Below are 25455 nucleotides of genomic sequence, written 5' to 3'. Positions count from 1 at the left end.
GCAGATCTCTGGGGAGGGGGAAGGGAGCCCTGGGACTGCAGTTTGGAGAGGGGTGAGGGATCAGTGGGTGAGAGCAGGGAGGGAGGCAAGCCTGTGCCCAGGATCTCCTGGGAGCATCCATCTGAAGAGCAGCACGGCAAGCGCATTCAGCCCCGAGGCAGGGCAGCGCATTAGCTCTGTTCGCACGTCACGGGCACCAGACGAACTCATTCCTGTGGTCCCAAGGAGGATAGGCTGTGATGGGCTGGGAAGGGAGGTCTGCTGGGAAGGAAAAGCCATGGCAAAAGGCAGAGCAAGAAGGGGTGAACACATCAGGGCAGGGCGGGAGTGAGGGGCTGGGGGCCTGGCAGCACAGGACTGCAAGGGACGAGAGAAGGCCTCAGAGCCCGGGGGGCAGAGCCGCTGCGGGGCAGAGCGGGGGCTGGGCCCGCTTCGGGATCCAGGCGACAAAGGAAGAAACAGCAGCGAGAGCTGGGGAGCACGGCTCAGTTTTGGGGTGGGCGCTGCTCCAGTCACCGCTAGCACGTGCAGGAGGCTGGTACTCTGCTGCGAGCCCCTGCCCACCCGCCCCAGGGCACTGATGGGCGCGTAGCCGGACTGCGTTCTCGGCTGCTATGGCCACGCACAGAGCAGCCACGTCCAGGCTCTGCTCACGCCGGCGTCTGCTCTTCTGGACGGACACGGCTGTCACTGAGCACAGGATCCAGCCCTGGGTTACGCTAGCTGGGCTCCAAGCCCTTTGCCCCCGGCTCACGTGGGATGTTTTCTAAGCCCCCACCCAAAATCACTGGAAAACTCTCAGCTGTCTGATCTTTAGCTCCATGCTCTCTCCCTGTCTCGCACCTCTCAAGGATCCTGCATCACATCCTCCTGCGGGAGGAGGCTGGAGATATCACCCAGGAGCACACACTGCTGTGCCCAGGGTACCACTGCCACGGGTGGGCTAAGACCCAGACCCAGGCTCTCCAGATAAAGCTGGGGCTGGAGCCACCCTACAAACCACCCTGCACACAGACGGTCCATATCTCTCGGCTTAGGGATGGGGTAACCAGTAGCTGCGCAGCCAAGCTGGAGGCCCCCCCAGCCCGGGCTTGATTTCGACACTCATCCCCTGAGCTGATGAAGCAACATGGGACATTCGGGGTCCATATACTCCAGCCAGCTCTGACTGATCCATGCACCGCAATGTGCAGAAACGGGACGAAAGCAAAAAAAATCCCAAACCTTCTGGTTTGGGCCGTCCTGCCCGTCCCTCTGCCAATGCAGGAGCACTGCTGGTGCGAGCTTTCCACCCTAGCCCTGGAGCTGGGGCGTCACGACCTCCCTGGCAAGAGGCGTTCCAGCAGATTGCACAACTGGGAAGTTTTCCTGAGCCATCGGCGTGTCTACACCGCCAGAGGCTTGGCAGCTGGTGATTAAAACAGCTTCGAGCTTGCTAACGGTGCGAGCTTCACCCACTAGTGAAGTCCCAGGTGGGCTCAGGCAGCTGTGCTTTCTTCGGGACCTGAGCTGGCACAACTATGGCTTCTCAAGGTGTGGGCATGTCTTTGCATGTGTAGAAACACCCTTAGTGACCCTTCCTTTCATTTGCTCCCGTGTTTTCTAGCATTATTTCCATTGCCCCCTTGGAATCACCCTGTCTCCTTAGCTGTATCCTGGGCCGTTCTCCTAAAAATCCTCTTGACTTCAGCTGCTTTGGCTCAGGTCCTTAGACCTGATTCCCCAACACCCTAGGTAGGATCCAGTCTTGCAGTCCCTCGCTCCATGCTTTCACTGAGGTTAATCACGGATTAGAGCAAGGAGATAGACCCTTTGTCTCTGGCTCTGCTGAGATGGCAGGGGTGGGGGTACGGTGCTCAGCTCTGGAGGCATCGGGACCAGAAACACTGAGACGAAGGGGAGGGAATCAGAAAAGATGATCAAAGACCCCTTGCAGCTGGCAGAGCTTTACTTTTTTATTTCTTTCGCACACTCTTCTCATCGCTGCTCCTTCCATGTCCCAGGACGAGCCCATATCAAGTGGGGCTCCTTAGCACTGACCGGCCCTGCAGCACCTGGCCCGGGTCTACAGGTGATGCATCACCGAAACCCCTGCAGGCTGGTTTACCTGGGAGCATGGGGGCTTTGTGGGAAGACAGACAGCCAGTTGGACAGGAGAGGAAAGCAACCCCCTACCATCCCAGTTCATCCAGACTCCTCTTCCAGTTGGAGTCAGGTATGTGCAGAGCGGGCTAGGACGCCGTGGGGCAGGGGGCAGCGGCCCTGCCAACAAACCCTGGGGCTTGCTTTTGTTTTTAAGCCTATGGAGGAAACAGGAGGTGGGTGATTTATGGCTTCAGGCTGCTGGGGGTGAACCCTGACCTAGCTCTGGACAAGGTCCTAATTATACAGCTGTTTCTCTATGCAAACATTTGAATATTAGGGAGCTTTTAAATCAGTTTTAGGTGGCTGGGGGTGGGGGTGTCTAAAAATAAGAATAATCCTAGTTCTTCCTGCATCTTCCCATTCCCGCCTCTCATATCTCCATCACCACCCTCTGCCCTGTGAGTTTTGGCTCCCTGCAAATGGCTTTTGCAAACGGGCTTTGCCGACCCTCACTGCAAGGGCCACACAGCAAAGCTGTGAACCCGGCATCAAGTGTGGTTTTTTGTTTTAACCCTTCTTTAGCCCCTCAGGGTTTCAATACTGCCTTTCTCTCGACGCTCAATGGGACATTATTAACAGCAGGATTATTAAAAGCAGAACTCCCCGGCTTTACAATGGCAGCTCTGTTGCAGGGCATAATATTGCACAATCTGTTTGCCGGGACGGCTGGATCCCCTCCCCTCTCCCTCCGGCCCCCCCAGGTACATGCCTCATCCCCCGTCCCACTGAACGCGAGCTCCGCCTGAAAGTATGAAAGGGTTTTAATAGGTCCCACTCCTCCTTCTTCACACAAGACTTTTGACCTATTAGGGCATCGGGGTCTACAACAGGCCTTAAATACTGAGTGTGTCGCTCTTGTAGCCTTAGATGTTTAAAGGCTTCCGTTCTCCCCGGCCAACGTGTGATTTTGCTTTTTTATTGGGTTTCTGATGAAAGGGTCTAAGCAAGTCTGGGGGAATAAAAACCCAGTGCAGAGGCCGGAGGGAGCTTGTTACTTTGACTGAAGAAAACCCCAAGCGAGGGATCTCAGCCGCCCGGCTAGGACGTGGACTCCAGCGTTGTCGCTGCACCGGCAGCGAGGAGAGATCTGTGGGCTGCCGCGGCAGATAGCCGCATCTCAGCGTTTCCATGATATCACCCCCAATGCCGGGTTTCTAACTTGGCTGTGCAAACACCCTCCGGGTGGAAACTTGGCAGCCAGCCCCTGGTCAGGGAGAAATGTCGTGTTCACAATGTGGCGATTAAAACAAATACAGAAAAAAGTTTTGAAAAAGTTTGGGCGCTCCTGGTCGTTTCCAGCACCGCACGTTCTGAATGGGACCTCTTCTGTAAAGGGCCAGCCAGGCCTTTCCCAAATGGAGCCATTACTCATTACTGCCTAACAGAGTGGGGGCCACATCCATTTCCTGGGAAGTCAGGTGGAGTCTTTCTGTTGACATCCGTGAGCTTTGCAGCAGACCCTCCACGGATCGCAGCGACCACGCTGACCCTCTTATTCAGCTTGTGGCTGGGCACCTATAAGCCCTGTGGCATTGCCTGTCATCAAACAACTAGTTGACGGCATGCCAAAAATAATCCTAGTTAGGAATGAGCTATCCCCAGCTCATGTCCGGCCGTGTTGGAGATCCCACGGTTTATGAGTCCGAGTGCATTCGTGGCGCGGGAGTTGCTTGCGTGCAGATGTGCAGCCACCCTGGGTAAATGCTGCCTTGGGCATGGCGATTACTGTAATGGGATGCGTCAAAAGCGTGACAAACTTTTATGGATCGGGGCCAGGGCGTGCGTCTGCGGAAAGTTGGAGATTGCTGGGACAGAGTGACTCATCCGCCCTGAACCGGAGCAAGCAAGGGGATGAGAGCGATCAACAAGTTTGCATGATCTTCCTTTTATGCAATCACGATCGTTGCTACAGCAACCCTCTGTGATGTCAGACACCAAAACAATAGGAGTTGAGACTCTTTCCACGCAGAAAGGAGTCACGGCGCTCTGTTTATCCCGGCTAGATGGCTTCAGACTTTCCCGATGAGAAATCGGCCACTGAGCGCTCCAGCTGCTGGACCTCTTTCTGGGGCTAAGCAGCCCCTCCTGAATGCCTGGCGCAGATGCATGTAATCTGTACCGTCGAAAATAATGCTAATCATAATAAAATGCACTCAAAAGCTGCTGCGTAATATGAAAGCACTTCTCTAATGTAAACCACGGTGCCTGCTAACACATGTTGGGCTTGGCTGGGGCGTGCTGAACATCTAAGCAGTGCCATTCCCCTTTCTCCCTCCGGTCCCTGGCGCACCGGCCTTAGAAAAATAAAAAATAAAATGCTTAAATAAAAAACATTTCCTCTGCTCAGCCGAGAAATATTTCTTCCAGGTTTGATCGCTGTTGATGCGTCTCGATTACTCTGCTAATTGCTGCCATGGAATGTCTTAGAAATATTCCTCTTTGGGATTATTTTCTTTCTTCCCCCCTTTGCAGTGATAGATCTCACTCCATCAGCTACAGCCCCTTGATTAAACATCCCTCCCCTAGCCCTGTCCCCACAACTCCAGCTCTCCTCCTTCTTCCCTCCTTCACGGCTGGCGTGGTTGCTTTGAAGAGACGACAAGCTGGAGCAGAGCCGGTGGGTTTGGCTCTGCTCTTTCCTTCCCAGGCCTTGTGCTTTCCACATGGTTTCGGCGCCCTCCATAAACACTCTAGCACGGGCCCAAGTTTCCAGCCTGGCCCTGAAATTCATCCATCCCCAAAGCAGCATGCCGATCCCATGCAGGGCTGGAAGGGTACTCCCGAGGCAAGGTCTTTAGCTGTGCTGGAAGAGTTTTGATCCAAAACCCCAGCAGGGTTTGGAGGAGATGGCCATTTATAGTGGAGGAATTCAAATCCAGCCATGCTGAAACACCCGAGGTTTGGGGATGAATCCGAACCACTCCTGGGCAGGATAACCATTGAATACATTCGGGCCGATGCTTCAGTCTGTTCACCTTTGAGTGGTTTTCTTCTGTCCAGCCTCGCCGTGCTCCCTGACCATCAAAGTGGCGTGTGGGTGGGGAGGGGGTGACGGATCGGGAAGGAATCACTGGCTCTCCTTGTCTCTGGGACCCCGTTTGAACTGAAGGAGCAGGTCCAGAGGCAGCGGAAGGAAGGATTTAAGCCTTTAACATGGTTGGTTTCTGGCACTGCTTTCCCTTGCCAGTGACCTTGACCCTGGGCTCCTCAGGCTTATTGACTTTGGCCTCTTCTAACTTCATTCCTGACATGATTAATCACGGGACGCACAGTAACTCCTCACTGCTCGAAGTATGTAAGATGCTGGCATGCTCTCCAGTCTCCTCCTGGCACAGCAAGAAAGAGTCATTCTTCCCAGCACCAGCCAGGCAAATTTCCTTTGCAGTGCGGACCAGACACCTCTCCCTGCTAGGACCTGGGGAGCGACAGGGATGACTTCTGGATGAATCTCAGCTTGGTGCTTCTTTCTGTCTTCATCTGCTAGCTCAAGCGCTCTTTCTGGACATCCTTCCCCTACCAGAAGAAAAGACATGCTTGGCCAACCCAACCAGTGCACCTTCCTGGCCTCTCTGGGTCGGGCAGCTGAGATGGCCCACAAAGATGCATGACTTCCCTCCCTTCCTGCCCTTTCATCCTGAAGTAGCACTTCTGGATGCTTGCCGGCAGCTCACTCGTGCAGTCAGGGAGTTGCCCAGGCTCATGATTGCTTGCTGTGAAAGGGCGTGAAAGAGCTTTGCCACTTCATTTGCCCAGTCAGTTAGATTTGAGTCTCTCTCTTCTCTCTCTCTCCCTTGTTGCCGGACAAAGAAATCTCCTCCTTCAAGTTCAGCTGCATGCCACCAAGCTGGCTGTCATCCGTCTTAGGGGTTACATCCAGGCTGGGCATCAAAGCGCTCTGCCTTCCCCGGGTGCAACCCAGCCCTCTCCGAGCTCCCTCCCCTCCTCGTTTCCATCTCGCCTTTCAGGCGTGACCGCTGCAAAAGCAGCTGGTGGGTTTTGCCTGGTGGGAGACCTGAGAGCCCGGCAGGCAGGCGGATTCCAGGAGCTGCGCCCCGGAGCGAGTGCCAGGCCCAGCACGGGCGCGAAGGATGAAAGAAAACAAACCCCCGCACTCGGCTTGCCGGAGACAAGGGGCCCTTTGTGACTCGGGGACCTCTCGCAGGGGTCCGGCGGAGGCGGCCGGATTGCCCAATTGCTCTGTTTGTTTGCCGTCCCGGCCTGGTTCGCAGAAAGGAAAACACACCTGATTGCACCGGCCCTGCTAGCACCTGCAACCTATTAGCAGGAAGAGGACGACGGGCTGTTGACTTGAAACGTGTTTCCTCAGCTGCCTTGGGAGGTTTTGCTGAGCTGGTCGTTCCTACAGCTGCTTCCCCCTTCGGCAGAGCGGGATGCGGACAGCGTCCAGGGGACGGTCGTCGTTCTCCATCTGGAGGGCCAGACATCTAGTGTGCGGAGAATAGGCTGCTCTTGAGGAAAGGGGCAACCCGCCACGGACAGGGAGACAGCCCTTTCTGACCCTCGAAGAGCAGAGAGCCCTCCGAGACTTTCCACCCCTCTTCGGGAGCGGGTGGCAGCAATGCAAAGATGGAGAACCACGGAAAACCCTCCTCTTGCAGAAGATGCGGCCAGCGTAAATGCTCTTCATAACCCCGGCAGCCCCGCTCTGCTCTCAAAGGCCGCCCGACTCCCAGCAGAGGATGAAACAGGCAGGACCCGGCCCCAAGCGGCGCTTGGATCCTGAAGAGAGCGGTGTGACAGAGGGGCCAGGAAGCCCGGCGGGGCGCTTGTACATGTTGCGCGTTGCTCAGTACACGTCATGAAAGGGCGGTGACAATCGCCGTGTCTCTAGGTTAGTCGCATGTGAAAATGCACGCTGACCTCTTTTTATCGTGGTAGATTTTGATTTATCTTGGCAAGTTTGACCACCTCCGACGTGGTTTATTTTGAGAGACCTCACTCTTGCCATTGACTTTCCATGGGTCGTGCCTATTGATTGGCGATGCTGGCCAAGCGGTGAGATAGAACGGAAGCGACCTACGGTGGGAAAGGGGGTGGAGGAGGGTCTGAATGGAGAGAGGAGATGAGACCCATTCACTGACTGGGTTTGGAGACACCATGCAGACAGACCCATTGAAAGGTCCAGAGGCCTCTTTCTGCAGATCAGCTACTAGGATCTCCCTGGGCAGCCCATGCCGAGGCAGGAGAGTAGAGCATTGGACGCGGGGAAGGGAAAGACTCCCAGCTCTCGCACACAAGCCCCAAGGCCTGGAATAGACTCCCTCCAGAAGTGGTGCATGCACCTACTCTGGACTCATTCAAGAAACGTTTGGATGCTTACCTTGCTGGGATCCTTTGACCCTAGTTGACATCCTGCCCTGGGGTGGGGGGCTGGACTCGATGATCTTCAAGGTCCCTTCCAGCCCTAATGTCCATGAAATCTGTCTACTGCCATCTCTGAACTCCCTAGTTGAAGGTGACGGACCTGACTTGCTTTCTAGGCAGAAACAGCTAACTCCCAGCCCCATCTCAGCCAGTACTGGGCCCCATGCATTAGTGGTACCAGAAGGTGAGCTGTGCTGCAGGGCTTTTTCACAGTTGTAAGGAGAATTACACCCATTCAAGGGTGCTGGGTTACTGCCAGGGTGTGGGGTGCACTGGCGAGGAGAAGAAACAGGCTCACTATCGCAGGCTTGAAGAGCCATTGTTCTGCAGATCGTTTGCAGGGGAGTGTTTTAGTAAAGAGCCCATTTAGGTGACTTCACCTGAAAGGTATTAATAATCCAGCTAAGGAGATGGGAGTTCCTTCTTCACCGAAGCTGCCAGGAGCACAAATTGCCTTCTTGCAACAGACAGGCTTTACTTCCATACAGCCTGATAGATTAAAACACGGGTGGGTGGGCCTGGTTGATTATTCAGCCTTTTACACGTCTGAAAGGAGTTGGCATGTTGGAATCTCTTGAAGTCTCTTCTGAGACCCAACGTGCCCCGGGCCATTTCAGAGGGGTGGAGAGAAGACTGAGGAGAGAAATCGGCCGCAATAAAAAGACCTCACCGTGTATTTTCGCGCGCGACTAACCTAGCGAAACGGTGATTTTTGCCGTCATTTGTGACGCGCACCTAAGCAACGCGTAGCGTGTACAAGCACCCAGAGAGTCTTGCATGGTTAATCCTTATACTCCCTGCTGCACTCACTTCATGAGGCACCGGCTGCCTCGTGAGCCCAATTTTGGAGGTCCTGGCTTATAGCTGGGTGCCCCCTCCAACAAGAAAACACCAGGCAGGGCCTTAGGAAGAAGAAGTCTCTGTGAGGTTTTCATTGGGAGGATTTTTCCCCAGCTGAGAGGGGTGAAAGGAGGGTCCAGCCCCGCTGCAGATAAAAAGTGACAAGGCCAATCTACAGCTCTCAACGTAAGCAGATCCAAAGCAGAGCAGAGGGGAGCCGGAGGTGTGAGTTTATGATATCACGGTTAATAATAACTGGCCATAGCCGTGCGCTGATACTGCCCGGGTTTCTCTTGGCACCCGTGCAGCGAACTCTTCCAGCAAGTAAATCTGGGATGGAGGTTTGGACACTGGCTCCTTCCCTTCCCCTTCAAGTGGGAAGTAGACAGAAACCATGAAGAGTTTCCATCAGCTGAGCGCAGCAGAAGAAAGCGCTGGACTGCTTCATTCAGATGGAAAACTCTGGGAGCAGCTTGTCCAGGCAGCATATTTCACTTGCAGCGAAACCCTCCAAAATTAGACTTACACAGGCAAATGATTTATACACAGCGATGGAGGGGCTGGAACGGCATCACGAGCAGTCAAGCCAATCGGACTGAGGTTTTACTGACAATGCTGCTGGTGGCCAGAGGCCGTTTGGCTTTCCTAAAACCACAGATTTAGGAAAGAAACCCGACTGCCAACAAGAAGAAGCAGAGGGTGAGTGGAGACGGAGCAAGAGTGCTCAGCTGAGCAGGTCCAAAGAAAGGGGGAGAAGAACAGCTGCAAGAAGAGCTGCAGTGAAAAAGCATAGAGGCTCCCTTTGAAAAAAAACCCGGGGGCTGAATGGGCAGAGATGCATTTCTAGAAAGGCCTCCAGCCTCCTGCCCGGCACTACAGATCAGTGAGCGTCGGCTCTCCGATTGCTTGCTCCGGCCTGAAGGCAGGCTTGCTTGCATCTTAGCTAGGAAGCAGACCCCAGCACCACCTCACTGCTTCTTGTAAGCCAGCCGTTAGCAGATATTTTTTTTTGTTATCAACCGTACGACCATCTGCAGGTAATGCGTGTCGGAAAGAAATGGGAGGCATTCCTAAGGTGTCCAAACCTGGGGACAGTGGTAAGCATCTCCATGACTTCTACCCGGGAAGGGCTCATTCCTCAAAGCTGCTCAGGACGGGGATAAAAGTGATGCATTTCCTTGACTGATCAGAGCAGGAAGCGCAGCGGTGCAGAAAACACCTCTGGCTCTCATGGGAGCGGAGGAGAATAGGTCTGGAAGGGAGGTCCTCGAGCCCAGCTCCTGATCGGCTCTCAGTCCTCCCGGTTCAGTGTCTGTCTAACTGCTCTTAAAAACTCCCCAGCCTCTGCTTCAGGGCTAAACCACCCTCAAAGGGAGAAAGTGCTTCCTAATTTCCAACCCCAAATTTCCTCTGCTGTAGTGCAAGAGCACTGCTCCTAGCCCCGTGTCTGCAGAGGACAGGCCATCTCCACCGTCCGCAGAAGCGCCCTTCATGAGCAGCAGCATTTCTGCTTCTGCAACCGGTTCATAAGGATACTCAGAGCACCCGCACTCCTTCTGCTAGGACTCGGCTATTTACTGCTGCTCTGTTGTTAAAGAATGAAGATTACCCCCTCCTTGATCTCGATAGAAAATAGAAAACGGATTCTTTCTGCCTCCGATTGGGTTATGGCGCATGAGAGCTTTGACTTTGGAAAACAGCTCTAACCCAAGCTGGGGTTTTATGGGCAAAGCTTTTGAAAGCTCAGGGCCCTGCCAAATTGCCTTCCATTTAGAGAGGGATAATAACCTGGCTGCAATGCTGGACCCATTGAAGTACCATTAACTTCAATGAGGCTGGGATTTCACTCCAGGTGCCTTCAATATCTGCTCCTTAAGTGAGCTCCTTCTCCTCGCTACACACCAGTCTAATGGCATTGATTGGCTGTCGGTCAGCATGGCGCAGGGGACCGGGTGATGCTGCATTGCGTTTAATGTCGCCAGGGAATTTGATTGCATTTCTTTGACATGCCTTAAAAGCATATTGGAAATGGCCCAACAGATGTAAAGAAAGCAAGGTGGGGGCACAGGCTGGGTTTTTGTTCTCTTTCCAGGTTTCCCCGTTCACGTTTCCTGTAAAGAAAAAAAAGAGAGAGCTCTTATTTGGAAGTAAAGGCTGCATTCCCGTGTTTCGTGCACAGAACAATTGCTCCGGAGTTTTGGAAGGGGGGAGTCACGACATATATCCTCTGTCTCAGCCCCCACTTTCTGGGGAAGGGACTGAGTTAGTCTAGGAGATGGAAATCTCACACGACTCCTTACCTGTCTCAGCCCCTGCCGCACGATGCCATGGAGGACGTGTACCAAGACTGAGAAGCGACCCTCCAAATACACGGCAGGGCATTAGCAAGGGCAGATTTGGCCGGCCTGAGTTGGTCCATGCGGAAAGGCTCAGCGGTGGTAACTCCCAATGCTGAAATCCATTTTGGCCAGGGAGACCGGGCTCTGTGACAACATGGATTCAAGCAGCATCGTGAATTTAAGAGCATTGCTGAGAGCTGGAACTGAGTCAAGGTGTGTGCGCCGGGAACTCCTGCTAGGGATGTCTCATTTATCCGTGTCAATATATGTCTCAGGAGGAGATCTGACCTAGGCACATGGCAGCAAGATGTACTCCGGAGACGGGGGATCTGTTTTGCAGGTAGAGAAGAGAACATCTTAACCCCAAGCCCTATAATCAGCTGTTTTCTATGTCTCCTCCAGAAGTGTAGCTTAAAGATGGGTTGTTGGCACGTCTAAAGTGCCTATATCAATACTGCAGAAAGTGATTCATGATTATCTGCAGTAATACAGAAGCTATGCACAATCGCTAATAATAGGGCTTTGAATCCGACACTTTGCTCAAGATGAAAAATGACTGGAACAAAAACCTAATCGCACCTCGTTCTAACTATAAAAGGAAAGATATAACCCATATTTAGAGCTCAGAAATAGTGGTGTTTAATTGAAAACACAAGTTCTGGCTTATCTTACACAAGGACCCTTGTCAAAATGGAACGTGGATCTTGAGTTGGGAATAAGGCGACTGGGGAAAAAAAAAGAATTGGAGAAGTATTGAGCTTGTTTTTATAGGTGCCAGAAAGCAAAAATATGCAGGGAAATTCTCTTGTAACCCACTTATCTTCAGTATCGTAGCAGAGCAAGGCGATCTGGGGAGTGATGAGTGGCCATCGAGTATCTGAGGCTTTTGACTATATATGGTAGCTAAATGCTGCTGGTTATGCATGAAAGCCCCACATTTGTTTAATCCAGGAGAATCAAAGTCTCAGATCCTTTTGCTGGTGTTGGGTTTGCGGGCACGCCTCGTTCTTTATCCTATTCCACGCGGTTGGAGGAATCCTTTCGTGCAATGAGGCCCGTTGTTTTTGCTGGGACCTTTTTGATAGTCACCGCCGGTCAAAGGAGATTCAGGATAGTGGGAAACCTGAGCTTCCCTCCTGGCAAAAGAGAATAAAAATCCACTGCAGGGATTTGCCCCATGGTGCTGATGTCTGACAGCCTGATTAGACTCTGCCACATGGGTGTCGGATATAGAGAGAACGAACAAGAGGCAGTAGACACAACCCATATCTATATCTATATCTAGATATCTAGATTACTAGATATAGATATAGATATGGGTTGTGTCTACTGCCTCTTGTTTGTTCTCTCTATATCTAGATATAGATATAGATATATATGCCCCTATTCATTTATGCCAGCCCTATCCCCGTGGGGTCTGAACACTCTTGCTGCCTGCCAGGATAACACTGTTTAATAAGCCTGAGGTTGCATTAACTTTACCGGGTAATCACTGCTGGACCAGGGCAGCGGGTATGAAGTGAACCTCCCCGTGTGCCCCCTCCCCTGCCAGTCCAGTCCTTGCTCCCGTGCCCCTGCCCAGACCTCGGACAGGCAGAGAGGAGTCTGTGAGGTCTGAAAGCAGCTTACCCATGAGTGATGGCTTACCCCCTCCTTCGAGCAGGGGTGGGGAAGCTGTGTGTGGAGGGGTCTTTTGGAGGCACCCTAACCTCCGGCTGCGGACGGGGTGTTTGCACAAGAGCTGTGCTAGCCAGGCACCAGCGAGAGCGTGCCAAAAGCCCAGCTCACAGAGATATAATCCCTGCCCAGGAGACAGAGGAGAACAATGCAAGCCATGCTGCAGCCCTAGCCTGGCTGCACCTGGCAGGGCTCTGCTCCCAGCACGGGCAGGCGCTGATCGGGAAAGGGCCGCGGGAACGCGATGTGCTTGGTGGGAGGGAACCGGGATACCGATCTGGAGGAAGCTGTGCACACATCCCTTGTACGGCCTCCCCGTCTCACCCAGGTCCGGCCCCACACGTAGGCGAGGGGCAGGATGTTCCTTTCTACCGGTGCAGCTTCTCCTGGTGCATTTGCTCCTTTCCTGGTGCCCCGACAAGGCTGGGGTGGCTGGCAGAGCAAGCAGAGAGTCTTTGATAGCATCAAGCCATGCAAGCTTCAGATGCACACGTCTGGCAAGGGCTCTTCTGCCTGCATTCTCCATCCTCCCATCATCTCCTCTTCCTCGGCCTCTGCAGACACCGGAGAAGCCACTCGCCCTTGGAGGAAAGGGTCCCCTGGACTCACAGCATTTCCTCTGCCCAGCTACCGCCAAGGCGGATACAATGTGCTGAAGGCACCAGACGCAACCTGCTCCTTCTGCGCGCTCCCCACCCAACCCGCTTTCAGACCAAAGTCATGTCCAACAGCTTGAAAACTTCCCTGCCGTTAACACGGCATCGGGCACCGGAGCAAGGCCTTTCCCGCGCCAAAGTCAACAAGGGATTCGCAGAGGTGTTGTGGAACGAGAGTGACTTGCCGCCGAGCCCGCAAGGAGATTTACTGAAGCCGTTTTCACTCAAGATTGTAAAACTCGGGGCTCTGCGGCTTGGCTGTTAAAATTTGTTTCAGGCTCCTCCAGGTCCTGGCTCAGGAACCGGGAGGGGATTTTCATTTCTGGGTTGCTCTCGATGCAGATGAAGCTGGTCCTGCATCTCCCTCCAGCCTCCTCTTCAGACCCAGAAGATGTATCTAACTTCATTGTATTTAACTTCATCTGCTTCCTCCGAGCTCCCTGCCACAGCGGAGGGGAGGAGACACGGCCGCACGATGCACTCTTGAGTCTCTGGAGGCATCTCCAGCCACCCCCGGAGAGGTCTGCAGCATCCTCAACCCAGGGTGCGAGGGACTGGGCATCCTTCTTCCCCGGGGCACCCCTGGGTCTCCAGGCAGGACCCAGTGACAGACGTGGAGTACTTTAAACAAGTCTGGAGGCATTTCAGCCGGGCTGTTTTAAATGAAGTGGAAGCTGTTGAGTCCAAGTGATTAGTCATGAGCATCATTTAATTGCTTCTGATATGTAACGAGAAAATGGAAAAGCTTCCTTGGAGTATTAGCTCAAGGCGGATTAAGCGCCCTCTCAGCTGAGAAGCCGCTCTATGCATTATTCTGTGCACACCCACACCAATGCACACACCCACGGGGCACATGGGGTAGCGACACGCCAGCTACCCATGCATGCCCGCTGGCAGATCTGTGCACACACAGCAGCCCCGGCACAGGCCACGTACCCTGTCCAATGCTCAAAGCAAACGTGCATCCAAAAGCGTGTCTGTTGTTCTGCACGTCCACACACATATGAGGTATGACCTCTTATGCTTCTCATATGCACCCCCGTGACTCATCCCGCTCGCACCTACACACCGAGTCATGTACCTACGTGCTCAGCCAGGCTCAGCTGCATGTTCCCAGGGGGGCGAGCGGGACGGCAGGGTGACTCCCTTCCCTGAAACTAAAGTTCGACTTCTACACACCCTCCTCGGTGTCTCCCTGCTGCACATGGCATGGGTGGGAGTCAGGGGACAAGGAACCAGATGCTGCACATGGCATGGGTGGGAGTCAGGGGAAAAGCAACCAGCCCTCCCCATGTGCCCCTGCCAGCACACACGCCGCTGCCCATCAGACACCCCTCCGCACACGGACGTGCCGGTGAAAAGAAGAACTCATGAACATTTTACGCCGGTTGCTTTCCTGGTGCCCGTTCGCCCGGTGCTTTCCAAAGCACGAAGCAAAACCAACCCCTCTGTCAGATGCTGAGATCAGAGGCTGACACGAGTGGGGCTTTGGTGCCTGCTGGTTTGCGCTGGTTTTCATCCAAGTGGCAGATGAAGCGATGGGAGTGCGGGCTGGAGGGGATGCTATCAGAGCCCACACCCACTGCCCTGGCCTCCTGGGAAAGGAGGAGGAGGAGGAGGAGGGAGGGAATGCTCCCAAACTCTTTAATCTTCCTGGACGGTGCCTCAAGCTGCTGGTTAGAAATGCATGCTGGGCTTGGGGGCCCCAAAAGACACAGGATAAAAAAGACCAGCTCAGCCCAGCCCTTCCTTCCCTGCAGGTGTGGTAATACTCCAGCCTGGGAGCCAAGGGGAAAGGAGGCAGAGGCAGGCGTGCTACAGGCGTTTGCTTTATCCGGAGATGGGCCGAGGGGCCTGGATGTGGCAGCGGGGAGCAGGGTTTTCTGCAGCGCCCGTGGCAGAGACGTGGCATCCAGCACAGAGGCAGGGAGGCAGCAGGGGTGTATAATGCAGACAGTGTGCCCGGGGGCATTGGAGAGGCGGCACATGCAGCTGACACGCGTGATGTGTGCAGGGCTAGGGCGCCGGTGTACCTGGCTTCATGCAGGAATGGCCCGCAGCGCAGGAGGTGCAGAATTGCACCCATGCATCATGCACAGCCCAAGCAAAGCCCCTCTGCGTTTCCTAAACCGGAGCATGACCTATCCATGAGGGTTACAGACTGGGACTCACGGCCCGTCTTTGCCCAAACCATGCGTCCGCTCCCCGCTTCAGCTACTTGCTTTCCCTTAGCTCTTCCTTCCTTCCTCCTCATGCCCTTTCCCAGAGACCCTTTTCCCCAGACTCCCTCTTTGCTCTGGAGCCCAGACTGCAGCCAGTACTGCCAGGCAGCAGCTGGGCTAAACTAGCTGCCTTTCTCCTCTGCCGGTTAAAAAAGACTCCAGCGAAGTGGTGAACCCAAGCCCAGCTAGTGACAGGTTTCAAAGTTCCCAGCCTGGGCCAAACTCTGCAGCGAGGGAGCAAGCCAAGCCCTCCTCCGTGCCAGCAGGAAGTAGGAATGGAGCGGGAAGGAGATGGGAATCGCAGGCACCTGGCGGAGGCAGCAGCTCCAGGTGGGTGGCAGGGCTTGCTGCGTGACTGCATGCTGAGCTCCCAGGTCCCAGGCGGGCCCCATGCATGGAAGGCTCTTTTCCAGTGGTCCCATGTGCCAGCTGCCCTTCCTCTTCTCGGAAGAAATGAGGCCTGGCTTGCTCCGGGCTGGCCCGTCAGAAGCCTTGTGATCCAGCATCTGTCGCCTTGACCTTGCAGTTCTCAGTCCCAGTCCTCTCTCCCTGTCTCCTCTCTGTACAGTCTCCCTATCTCCTCTCTGCCTAGGGCAGGAGCACACGGTACAACGTTCTCCTTAGCACTGCAGAGGGCAATTATTGACTGTTTTCACTTGTTCTCCATGACGTTAATGAGATGTGGCTGTCACATTATGCCACTCACATTATGCCTGCTGCCACCAGCATGGGGAACTTTCATCCTCCCTCTCTTTCAGCCAAACGAAGATGTTGAGGGCGCCGGTTCTGGGTTTGGCTGAAGCCAGGTGGAAGAAAAAGAAGTCCTTCCAGGTTTACTTACAAGGATTTGGTTTCTAGCCAGGGCTCTCTGCGAATAGCGACTTCAGCCAGGGTTGTCCAAGCTCCTCGGTTTATCCAGATGTGCTCACATGACACCAAAGACTTCTCAGAGGGGGTTCGGTGCACACGCTTTCTGTCCGATGAGCATCCTAGCAAGCTACGTGGAGCCCAGATGAACCAAGCAGCTTTCTGCCCCTTCTTGTGGCAGGAGAAGCCTGTGTTTTGAGATCCCCGCACCTCACATCTGTCTCTGGCAAGGGTGTCATTACAATGGCATTATCCCATGGGGTGGAAGGTGCCCACCTGCTTGACAGCCCTGGAGGATGATGTCTTCTCTCTGTTCAGGGAAGGAGTACAGATGTGCCACTGCAGCTACTCATTCATTCATAGATTCATAGATGTTAGGGGCTGGAAGGGACCTCAGAAGATCACCGGGTCCAGCCCTCTGCACCAAGCAGTAAAGACTAATGGTGCATCCCTGTGGACCCCCTTCTAGTGAGGAGAGAAGCAGGTCACTCACCGCATCCCTATCCTTGGTCTTGCCATGGACACTGTCCCCTTATCAGTTAGATCTGGCAGCTGTAAAAACCCCATCTTGCTCCTGGCACCAAACTGAACACACCCCAACCCGAAATGCTTCTGCCAAGAAACTCTCTGATCCTCACAGCTCCGAGACACACTGGCCAGGCAGACGGACAGAGATTAATTCAAGTTTAATCTGCCACTCTTTTAAGTGTGTCCATAGTTTTAATGCACCTTGGCTGAAAATGCAGGGATTAATAATAGAGGAGGGTTACTTGGAGTCTCAAGTTTCTTGCGTCTCCAAGAGAAATATGGATGTGCGCTTGGTGGGATTTTTGTGTGCATTTTTTTGGCAGAAAGGCCAAAGTAAATCCCATGGCTGCTAGATCCGTCAAGTAGGAGGCGGCAAGGATCTGCATGCACTTTGCTTGCCTTTACATCCCATCTGGATCAGCACCCTTTGTTAGGCATCTAGGGAGGAGACCCTCGGCCTTATTCCAAGAGCCGAGTCTCGTCCGTGCCATCTGTAACCATCAGAGTGCAACAGCTCTCTCCTTTATGAGCGAACCGTATGTTTTTCCTCTAGCCCGGCTAGCGGGGAGGAAGCAGGAAGCGCAGGAATCTGTGAGCCTGGGCCTTGCCACCAGGCTGAACAGACGCCCCTGTGCATATTGCTCTGGTATTTAGCCTGCAGACCCCTAAGGCTTTTTTTGAGGCCTGATGAGGAAGGTCTGAGCCAGCGAGCAAACACATTTCTGCATCACACTTAAACGGGAGGAGGTGGCTGAGCAACCCTGCCTAGCGCATCTGGGGAACTGCAAACCTCTCTGTTTGATTGCGGGGGGTCTTTATTCCTTTGTCCCTTGTGCACGTCAACAGCGAGTGAAACCGTCTTGTAATGCAAGGAGCTACAAGCAAAGGAGATGCTCCCATGCAAAGGGAAGATAAGCCTGAGCAGGAGGGATGATGATACAGGAGGCCAGCTGTGCTCCTTCTAACCCAGGGAGGGGCAGATGTTAACCTCGGTTGTACCAAGGCACTTCTGGAAGAGCCCTGCTGACTTCGCTGGAGCTGCTCGGGCTTGCCACAGTCTCATGACGGCTTGGTCTTCACGGCAGAGTTCATTGGTATACCTATAGGATGCCAAAAAATCACACCCGCTTGTCAGTGTAACTCAGCCAGCTCTTTCCGCTCTGCATCTGGATGCAGCTGTGCTGGCAGAGGACGCTTCAATTGTGCGGGGAGGCTGGCATCGAAGCCAAGAGCCCCATGCCACCTATGCACTAGGGCAGGGGCATGGGTGCTGCAAGGGGCCTGGGCGCTCTCCGTGTGTGGCACGCAGCAGATCAGGGGGGAACAGGGAGCACGGCGGCAGGTAGAGCAGGGAGCAGAAAGCAGAGCAGCAGACCAGGCAGGGAAAGGGGGTCAGGGCGGCACCTGTTCTGACTCGAGGAGGTGGTGAGGGGGCAGGATAGGTGAGGCACGGTCCCAGGACGAGGCGTGAGCCGATGCGGCGTTAACGTGGGCTACCCAACCCACGATCCCTCGCTCTCGCTCTGTCTCCCGCCTGCCTGGACCGGCTTTTTTCCCTCCTGGTCCTTCTCACCTCTTGTTGCCGCATGGCGCTGGGCGCAACTTAAATCGCCTGCATGGCGCGCGCTTCGCAGCCATAAACACAGCTCCCTTCTGTAAAGCTTTTTGAGCTGCATAAATGAAGAACTGCTGAAATCTGGATAAACACACGAGGGCTGTTGTAACTATTGGCGTTGGCCTGCGTTCTTCAGCGAAGCTGCCAAACCCTTTAATGAGGATGTACTTACCAGCCTAGCCCTGAGTTACAGCTTCGGTGAAAGCAGGGGGTGATTTCATTTTTTTTTTTCCAGGGTAATTAATAATATCGCTCTGGCTGGCAGCAAACGAAGAGCCAGCAGAGGCGAGAGCTTAAAATAAGGAAAAGTTAAACGGCTTGACGCTGCTAACCTTTCCATGCCGGGGCCAAATAACTGACATGAATCAGACGTGCGGAAATCTATACATACAGGGGGAGACGTTTCTAATCTAGATGATTAAAAACCAGCCTGTTGCAGCTATCTTTTAACGTAACATCTTCTGGCTGCTCAAGTGTTCGAGCCTGCTTTCTCAGCCCGCTCAATTAAAAGAGTGCTTTATATTCCACGGGTTTGGAGATGACTTTTTTTTCCGCAATTAATTAGGAAGCAGCTAATGGGACCGGCTGGCTCGGGGGGTTCGCAGTGGGATGTCATGTCTCTGGCTGCCGGGGGGGTGTTTCCAAGCTGGCGACAGGCTGAGTCTGGTGGCTTACGTGAAATGACCTGATGGGCTCATGCAGGATCCTAGTGGACAGGTGCCCACATCACAGAAACCACCATCATACTTGGCACTGAGGGGTAGTCATGGCCGAGTGGCTGAGGAATGAACGGGCCTGGAGACAGATCTGTGCTTTCCAGAGCTGCCAAGGTTCAGCTGGGGTCCTCAGGGAGACTTATACAGGGCTGGAGTTGTTTAACGGCAACCTGGTGGCTTGTCAAGAGAAAATTTTTGCACCCAACGAGGAAATCGTATAAATGTAACACTGGAATTTAATTTAATATATAACACACATGCACACGCAGGCATTACACGCCAGATGTTTCAGAGCTAGCCAGCGGCTTTGCCACCAGCAAGCTATTGAGGGCTCCGTTTTTACTCTGCCATTGCGTGCAGACTCGTTCGGTGTTGCTTGAGCATCCAAGCACTAGATTTGCACCTGCTAATTTGCTATTTAGTCATCTGCAGGACCTTCATTATACCTGAAACATTGCAGGCACAAAATCCCCGAGTGAGTGTAAGGCCAGGCTGTGATACGGCCCTTTCGAAACAAAGCACATTCGTTCCCCGTTACCCATATCCCATTGCTTTTGATCATGTTGCTCTGGCATTTTAAATGGCATTTCCTCCCATCTGTTGCACATTAACAGACAAAGAAGGGTGGGGAGTGGGGTGAGGGGGGGAAAAAAACAGATTCCCAAGAAACGCTGCTTTGGAGAAGGCTTGGATTGAGCAAGCGGATCCCCCCAGCAGGACCGGGAGAGATGGCACTGCGGCTTGCTAAAGGAAATAGTTGTCCACCAGTCTGCAGAGCCTCCCCCTAGGCACACGCATGTGTTATTTGAAAATAGAGAGCTTTTCTGCCGTGACTCAAGTCTTTGTGACAACAGCACCTGGCAGCCCCAGGCCTGCTCCATCAAGCCCCGGAGCCGAGGACGCTGACCAGCGGAGGACAAGCCAGTGGAGGGGCACGTGCGCATAAATCCCCCTCACCAGAAGCTGCTTTCTCCCTCTGTCCTCCTTTCCATCTCCCGTTTCTATTTATCCCTCTGCAGACTGTAGCATCTCTTCTTCCTCAGCCTATTTTCCCCTTTAACGTGATAAGGCCTTTCCCTTGTTTTAAAGCAAGGCTCCTGCCTCTCTGCTCCTCCACATCTATCTGACCCATCTCCAGTCCTCGGCGCTCCCAAAATGGTCAAAAAAGCCCTGGCCAGAGGACTGGCCTGAGATAACGTGTGAGGTCGGCTCTGAGCAAGACTCCCCCAGCCCCACGAGAAGCAGCACGGGGCTGCCGAAGGATGGGCAGAGCCGCGGAGGTGTGGGGCGCTGGCAGGAGCTCAGAGGAGCGCGTGTGAGGGGACCGATGGTCGAGTGGCAGGCTGCCAGCCGAGGTGGCAGACTTGGCGTGCCCGCCGTCCCTCCTGGAGGTATCTCTGGGCGTCCGGGATTGAGGCAGACTGGTGACAGGCAAGGAGGGCTGAAGTTTGCAGCTCTGACAAAGAAACCCATTCTCCCGTGGCCAGGTCTTGGGGTGCTGTAGTGTGCTCCCTCTTCCACGCCAGCTGGCCCCTAGGCCAGCACTTTCCTGCAGCTTTGCCTCTCCCTGGCAGAGCCAGGCACTCATGGATTTGGGGTTTCTGTATGGCGGCAGAGGTGAGGCTCAGCCTATTCCCCTGTGCTTTAAAAACACGGTGCAGGGTCCACGTAGGAAGAAGCAGCTGCCACTGACTGCTAGCATTTGTTCTGCTGGGGGCGAGGTTGGCCATGGCATCGGTGCACCACGGACTTTGGCTTCCACCTACCAATTACAGAAATAAAAGTCTGAAGGGACTCGTTTGCTCGGACCTCCCGGCTACCACAGGCCTTTCAGCTTCACCCAAATACCTCGGGTCAAGCCCGAAGACATTGGCTGCATCAAGTATTTCCGACCTCAAGAAGCTGAACTCGGTGCCACAGGTAAAGATCAAAAGAGACCAAAGGACAGCCAGGAATTGATTCCTGGAGATGCATCCAGGCGATCCTCAAAGGTAAGCCAGCAGGGGAAGAGGAACCTGCCCCATACAGCCTCCTGCTCCTCTGACCACTTCCATCCCAACCCTGGATATGGTAACCAGTATGACCGGGAGCATGGGAGCGAGACGGACCAGCCAGGCATGGACTGGACTCTCTGCACCACCTCCGAACCCTGTCTCCAGATTTAACCCAGAAAGGATATGATGTCCCCAACAGGCAGCCCCTTCCCCGCTGCATCTGCACTGGAGAGAATGGCCCTGACCTGGTGTTGCCCTTCAGCCCAGCCAGGATGGGATTATTTCCAAGGGGCCTCCTTGCAAAGCATCGGTGGAGGGTCTTTGCTGGGTGGGCACTTCAGTCCTGCTGCAGGGCTACCTAGCCATTGGCTATTCCTTTGCCCACCATCATGCGGTGACCTAGCCAGCTTTCCCGAGCTGAGCGGGGTCAGGGTGGGCCACCCCACTGGGAAATACCCATGGCAGGGAGTGGGCGGGCGATTTATTCGATGGCCCTCTTCCGTCTAGATGAGACCTAGCAGGTGCATGGGACACCACTGCCTGGAGAGGTCCATCCACCCTCCTGTCTCCCCATGGCCCCTGTTGGTTGTTCAGAGGAGAAAGCAAAGTCTTAGGGGCACCTTGGGGTCTTTAGAAATCAAGAATATTCACTAAGATCATAACCATTGTTATATAGAGATGCTGCATGCAGCGCTATAGAGCGCTTGTACATGTCACGGCGCCAAAAATCGCCACTTTGCTAGGTTAGTCGTGTCTGAAAATACACCTTGACGTCTTTATCGATTTATCGGGGTAAATTAGACCACCTCCAACATGTTTTATTTTTTAGCGTGGCCAATTGTTACAGCAGGATTACTTTGCTCACGATACATAGAGACCGTGAAGCGAGATCCTTGACCCCGGCTGACTGCCACGTGCTGCTGCAGCTGGCCCTAATGCCCAAGTGTCCCTGCAGATCCTCTGATTTCTCTGCGTGGCTAAGCTGGCCCTGGATTTTGCAGCTGCCGTTCTGCCCAATAGATGTGGCCGACCACCTGGACCCAAATCCCCCCAAACTTGGGATGCAGGGTCATGGGGGGAGGTCGTAATGCAGATCTGAGCGGCTCAGGGAACAGCCCCCCATCTATGGTGCACGTTTCCCGACTATAAGTACCCAATGTCAAGGATCCATTATTAAGCAAAGAAACTAAGCCAAACTTTGCTCAGCATTCGTGGTAAAGATGGGAGGAAAGCGTCCTCACAGGCCTACGGGTCCACAGACAAGTATCCATAGGAAATGCCAGCTTCCAGATGGCCGAGGAGCTGATTGACAGCAGCTTCCCAGTTTGCTAAATGCTCCTGAGCCGTGCTTTAGACGGGGCATGAGTGGAGTAATTCAGGATGGAATAGATGTGGGCGAGGTTTTCACAAACCGATAATCAAAGGCCTCTAAACCAGCAAGCAAAGCACCCGGCTTGTGGAGCGCTGGACACGAACAGGCCTGCCTGGGCATAAGTGTCCTGAGCTGCCTATTAAATTACTACAGCTTTATCCTTGTCTGGATTTTAAAGAGCTTCCTGCAATCCCTTTATGACTCAGTGTCCTGGCATGGAAATCACATAGCTGAAAGGTTAGCTTTTCAAATCCACTGGGGATATTTCACCTTCCTAAAAATAAAGACCTGGCAAAATAGCTCCAAGCTCCTTCAAAAATGCATGAAAAAAAACCTCACCTTTTAATAACTGCATGTTGTTCGGGGAGTTTTGGTTTTTTTCCTCGGTGGGGTTTGGGCTAGGGAGGATTTTCCTATTTATAATTGTGCAGCTGTTTGCTTGGCTGAATTGCTCTATTTATTATACGCCCTGTTTACCTTCCTTACCTGTAACTGCGGCACGACAAAAAAATTCTTCAGATGCATTCGCTGGAGCGGGTTGTGTTACTACAGGTCCCGGCAGCGCCGCCGACTGAGCCGTGTTCAGGGCTCGAGCACGCGAGGGAGGCTCTGGACTGAAGTGACCCCGCACCGGAGCAGGATTGCTTGCTTGGAAAGAAAGCACCAATTTTTAAGCCATTTTTATAGGGACGCTCTCCGCACGTTGTTATCCCACCTGGACGGCTGTCTCACCTGTGTGGCCTTAATGCTATCCTTCTCTTTGCCCTCCCCACCTAGCCGGCTTGCTGCTCCCCTCCCGTCTTGCTTTGCACCCATTAGGACTCCTGTTATTTTGTGCGGCTGAAATTCCTGGAAAAAGGAACTGGGGATTGCAAAGAAGTAAGTGGGAATGGGGAACTTCATTGGCATGCAGGCTACGGCTGGCGCAGGTGCCCGCAGCTTGTCCAGGGCTTCTCCAGCTCGTTAATAGGAGAGAAGCAGCGAGAGCCCAGGCCAAGCGTGGGTCCGGAGAGGGTAGCGCTGGGCAAGTGAGACTCAGGGGCATCCAAACCCCAAGCCCCCGGGCTTGGGTCTGCACATAGGATGCCCACCAATGGATCTGGGAGCATCTGAAGCCACAGGCTGCAACGTCTGGGGTGACAGATCCCCGCTGGTTGCAGAGCCACGTACAGTGTTTGAACAATTGAGCGCTGCTCAATCGAGAGGGTTCGGCTAGTTCGACCCAGAACATGACAAATTTTCCCCAAAAAAATTCTGAATGGTGTCGAGTGCGAGTCCTGCCCACGGCTCCAGCCACTGGGACCCTCCAGCGGTGCTCATTTCCGCAGTGCATTTTGCCTCCACAGGCAGGCAGGGAGAATGAAGGATGCTGCTAGCTGGCAGGGCATTACTTGTGACGTGGGACAACCCAAATCAGGGCCCACGACCGTCAAGGCCTTTAAGTGGGTCTCGGCAGGGCTGACCCGGCCTCGAGCACGGGGCTGAGCTAGAAGATCTCTCCTGGTGCCTCCCTGCCCTTATTCCAGGGCACTCGTTCAGTTTACTTGCATGGGACTCGCTGCCCCAGGGAGCATCTTGCCTGGGCACTGAAAGGGGAGCCCACAGCAGCTGCTGAGCACCGAAAAACCCCGTCCGGAGCTTTTTGGAGAATCTAGTCCCCTTCCATGACTTGGGGTACATTGTCACTTCCCCCCTGTTCTCCCAGATGAGAGATGAGGATGAGTGGGCATCTTCGAAGAGAGGAAATGCTAAGGATTGCAGTAATCACCTGGAAGAGGCAAATTCTGCCCGGGGTGGGTGCTCTATGGGAATATTTGCAGCAGACAGGCCTTTCTCAGCAGGAGGCAGCGAACGGACACCCCCTTTAGCGCGTCCAGGCTTCCTACGCAACTCGGTGAGAGCTGAAAACCTCGCATGGAAAACCTTGCATGACACATCTTGTTTTCTATCGTGAGCCTCGCACGTGGCCCTCCGCGCGGTTTTCGAAAAACAAGCTCCCGGCGTGTCGCAACATTACTTAAAAAAGAAATCAAAGCAAAACAAATGGAAAGACTCCTGGAGGAATAAAAAACCCTTCCAGATGGGCCCGTGTCAAAGTAGGTCAAAATCTGCTCCTAAATATATCTGCAGCAGACAGTGGCCCTTTTAAGTCTCAGAGGCTGATTCTCATTTGCACCCGGGGTTTTAACGCTGGTGTAACCCCACGGACGTCCACGCCGGGTTGACCTCGGCGGGGTTTCTCTCCTTGATCATAAAGCCACGGGCGCTGAAAACCTAATGCAGACTTGCCTGAAGGCCAGGCGGGTGCACACTCTCCAGGTCATACTCAGCAAGCGCCTGGATTTATATTGATGACGGGTGATCATTTGCACGAGCGCATATATTTATGTGCATCGATGATGCGCGATCGTTTGCATAGCGATCACTCGCCCGGCAAAACGGCGCAGCTGTCGTGTTGCATTGGCTGCTGGAAGGCGGCCCCGGGCCCGGGGCGCGCTCACCTTGGCGGCTGAGGCTGTTGAAGGGGCTCGGTTTGGGAGCCAGCTGGCGCAGAGCCAGGCTTATATTTAATCTCTTCCATAAATACTAATAACGGTTGCGCATTTGAGGGCGGGAGGGGCGCACGGTGCACAGCATTAAACCGTCCAAAAATAAACCTCTGCCGAAGTGAACGGAGCCCGGTTTTTCCTGGAAAGAAAAGAGACTCAGGGGTGGGGGCCGCCCAGCAGAGCCCACCCCCGCCGAGACCCTCCGTTTTGGGGACTCCTAGGGCTGGCCGTGACCCCCGGCCCGGGTGAAGGGAAACCATCCCTGACCCGCGCTTCTTTGATCTCCTTTAGAAAACCTCCAACAACCACTCCTTGATTAAAAAGAAATGCCAGCATGGAAACCTCTCGGCTCGGCGGTGAGACCCACTGAGGACGGGCAACCAAACCAAACAAGCAACGGCATGGTTTTTTCCGTCTCAGGACGCGGAGCAATGGGCTCGGGCTGCAGCGAGGGTAAGTGGAGGCGGGCGGGCGGAAGAACTACCCGCCCCACAAGGCCGCGCTGCCGGGAAGAGGAAGGGGGCGGCGCGGGCAAAGGGCGGCGCGGCGC

The 25455-nt window shown here is 54.0% G+C and overlaps 1 protein-coding gene and 1 pseudogene across 1 annotated transcript in view; one reads left to right on the top strand and one right to left on the bottom strand.

Moving 5' to 3' along the window:
• Window positions 1-8599: 8599 nt before the first annotated feature.
• On the bottom strand, window positions 8600-14276 carry LOC112549858 (annotated as a pseudogene).
• Window positions 14277-15539: 1263 nt separating this feature from the next.
• The window catches only part of TCOF1 (treacle ribosome biogenesis factor 1), a 40644-nt gene continuing 30728 nt past the window's right edge, over window positions 15540-25455 (top strand). Inside the window, exons 1-2 of the mRNA XM_025200966.1 lie at window positions 15540-15594; window positions 25267-25358. Of these exons, the coding sequence (XP_025056751.1) occupies window positions 15540-15594; window positions 25267-25358 (147 nt within the window). The remainder of the gene's footprint in view (window positions 15595-25266; window positions 25359-25455) is intronic.

This window comes from Alligator sinensis, unplaced genomic scaffold (genome assembly GCF_000455745.1).
Source record: "Alligator sinensis unplaced genomic scaffold, ASM45574v1 scaffold550_1, whole genome shotgun sequence".
NCBI lineage: Eukaryota > Metazoa > Chordata > Crocodylia > Alligatoridae > Alligator > Alligator sinensis.
Note: the sequence above shows the minus strand (reverse complement) of the source record. Positions and strands in the feature narration are given on the sequence as shown.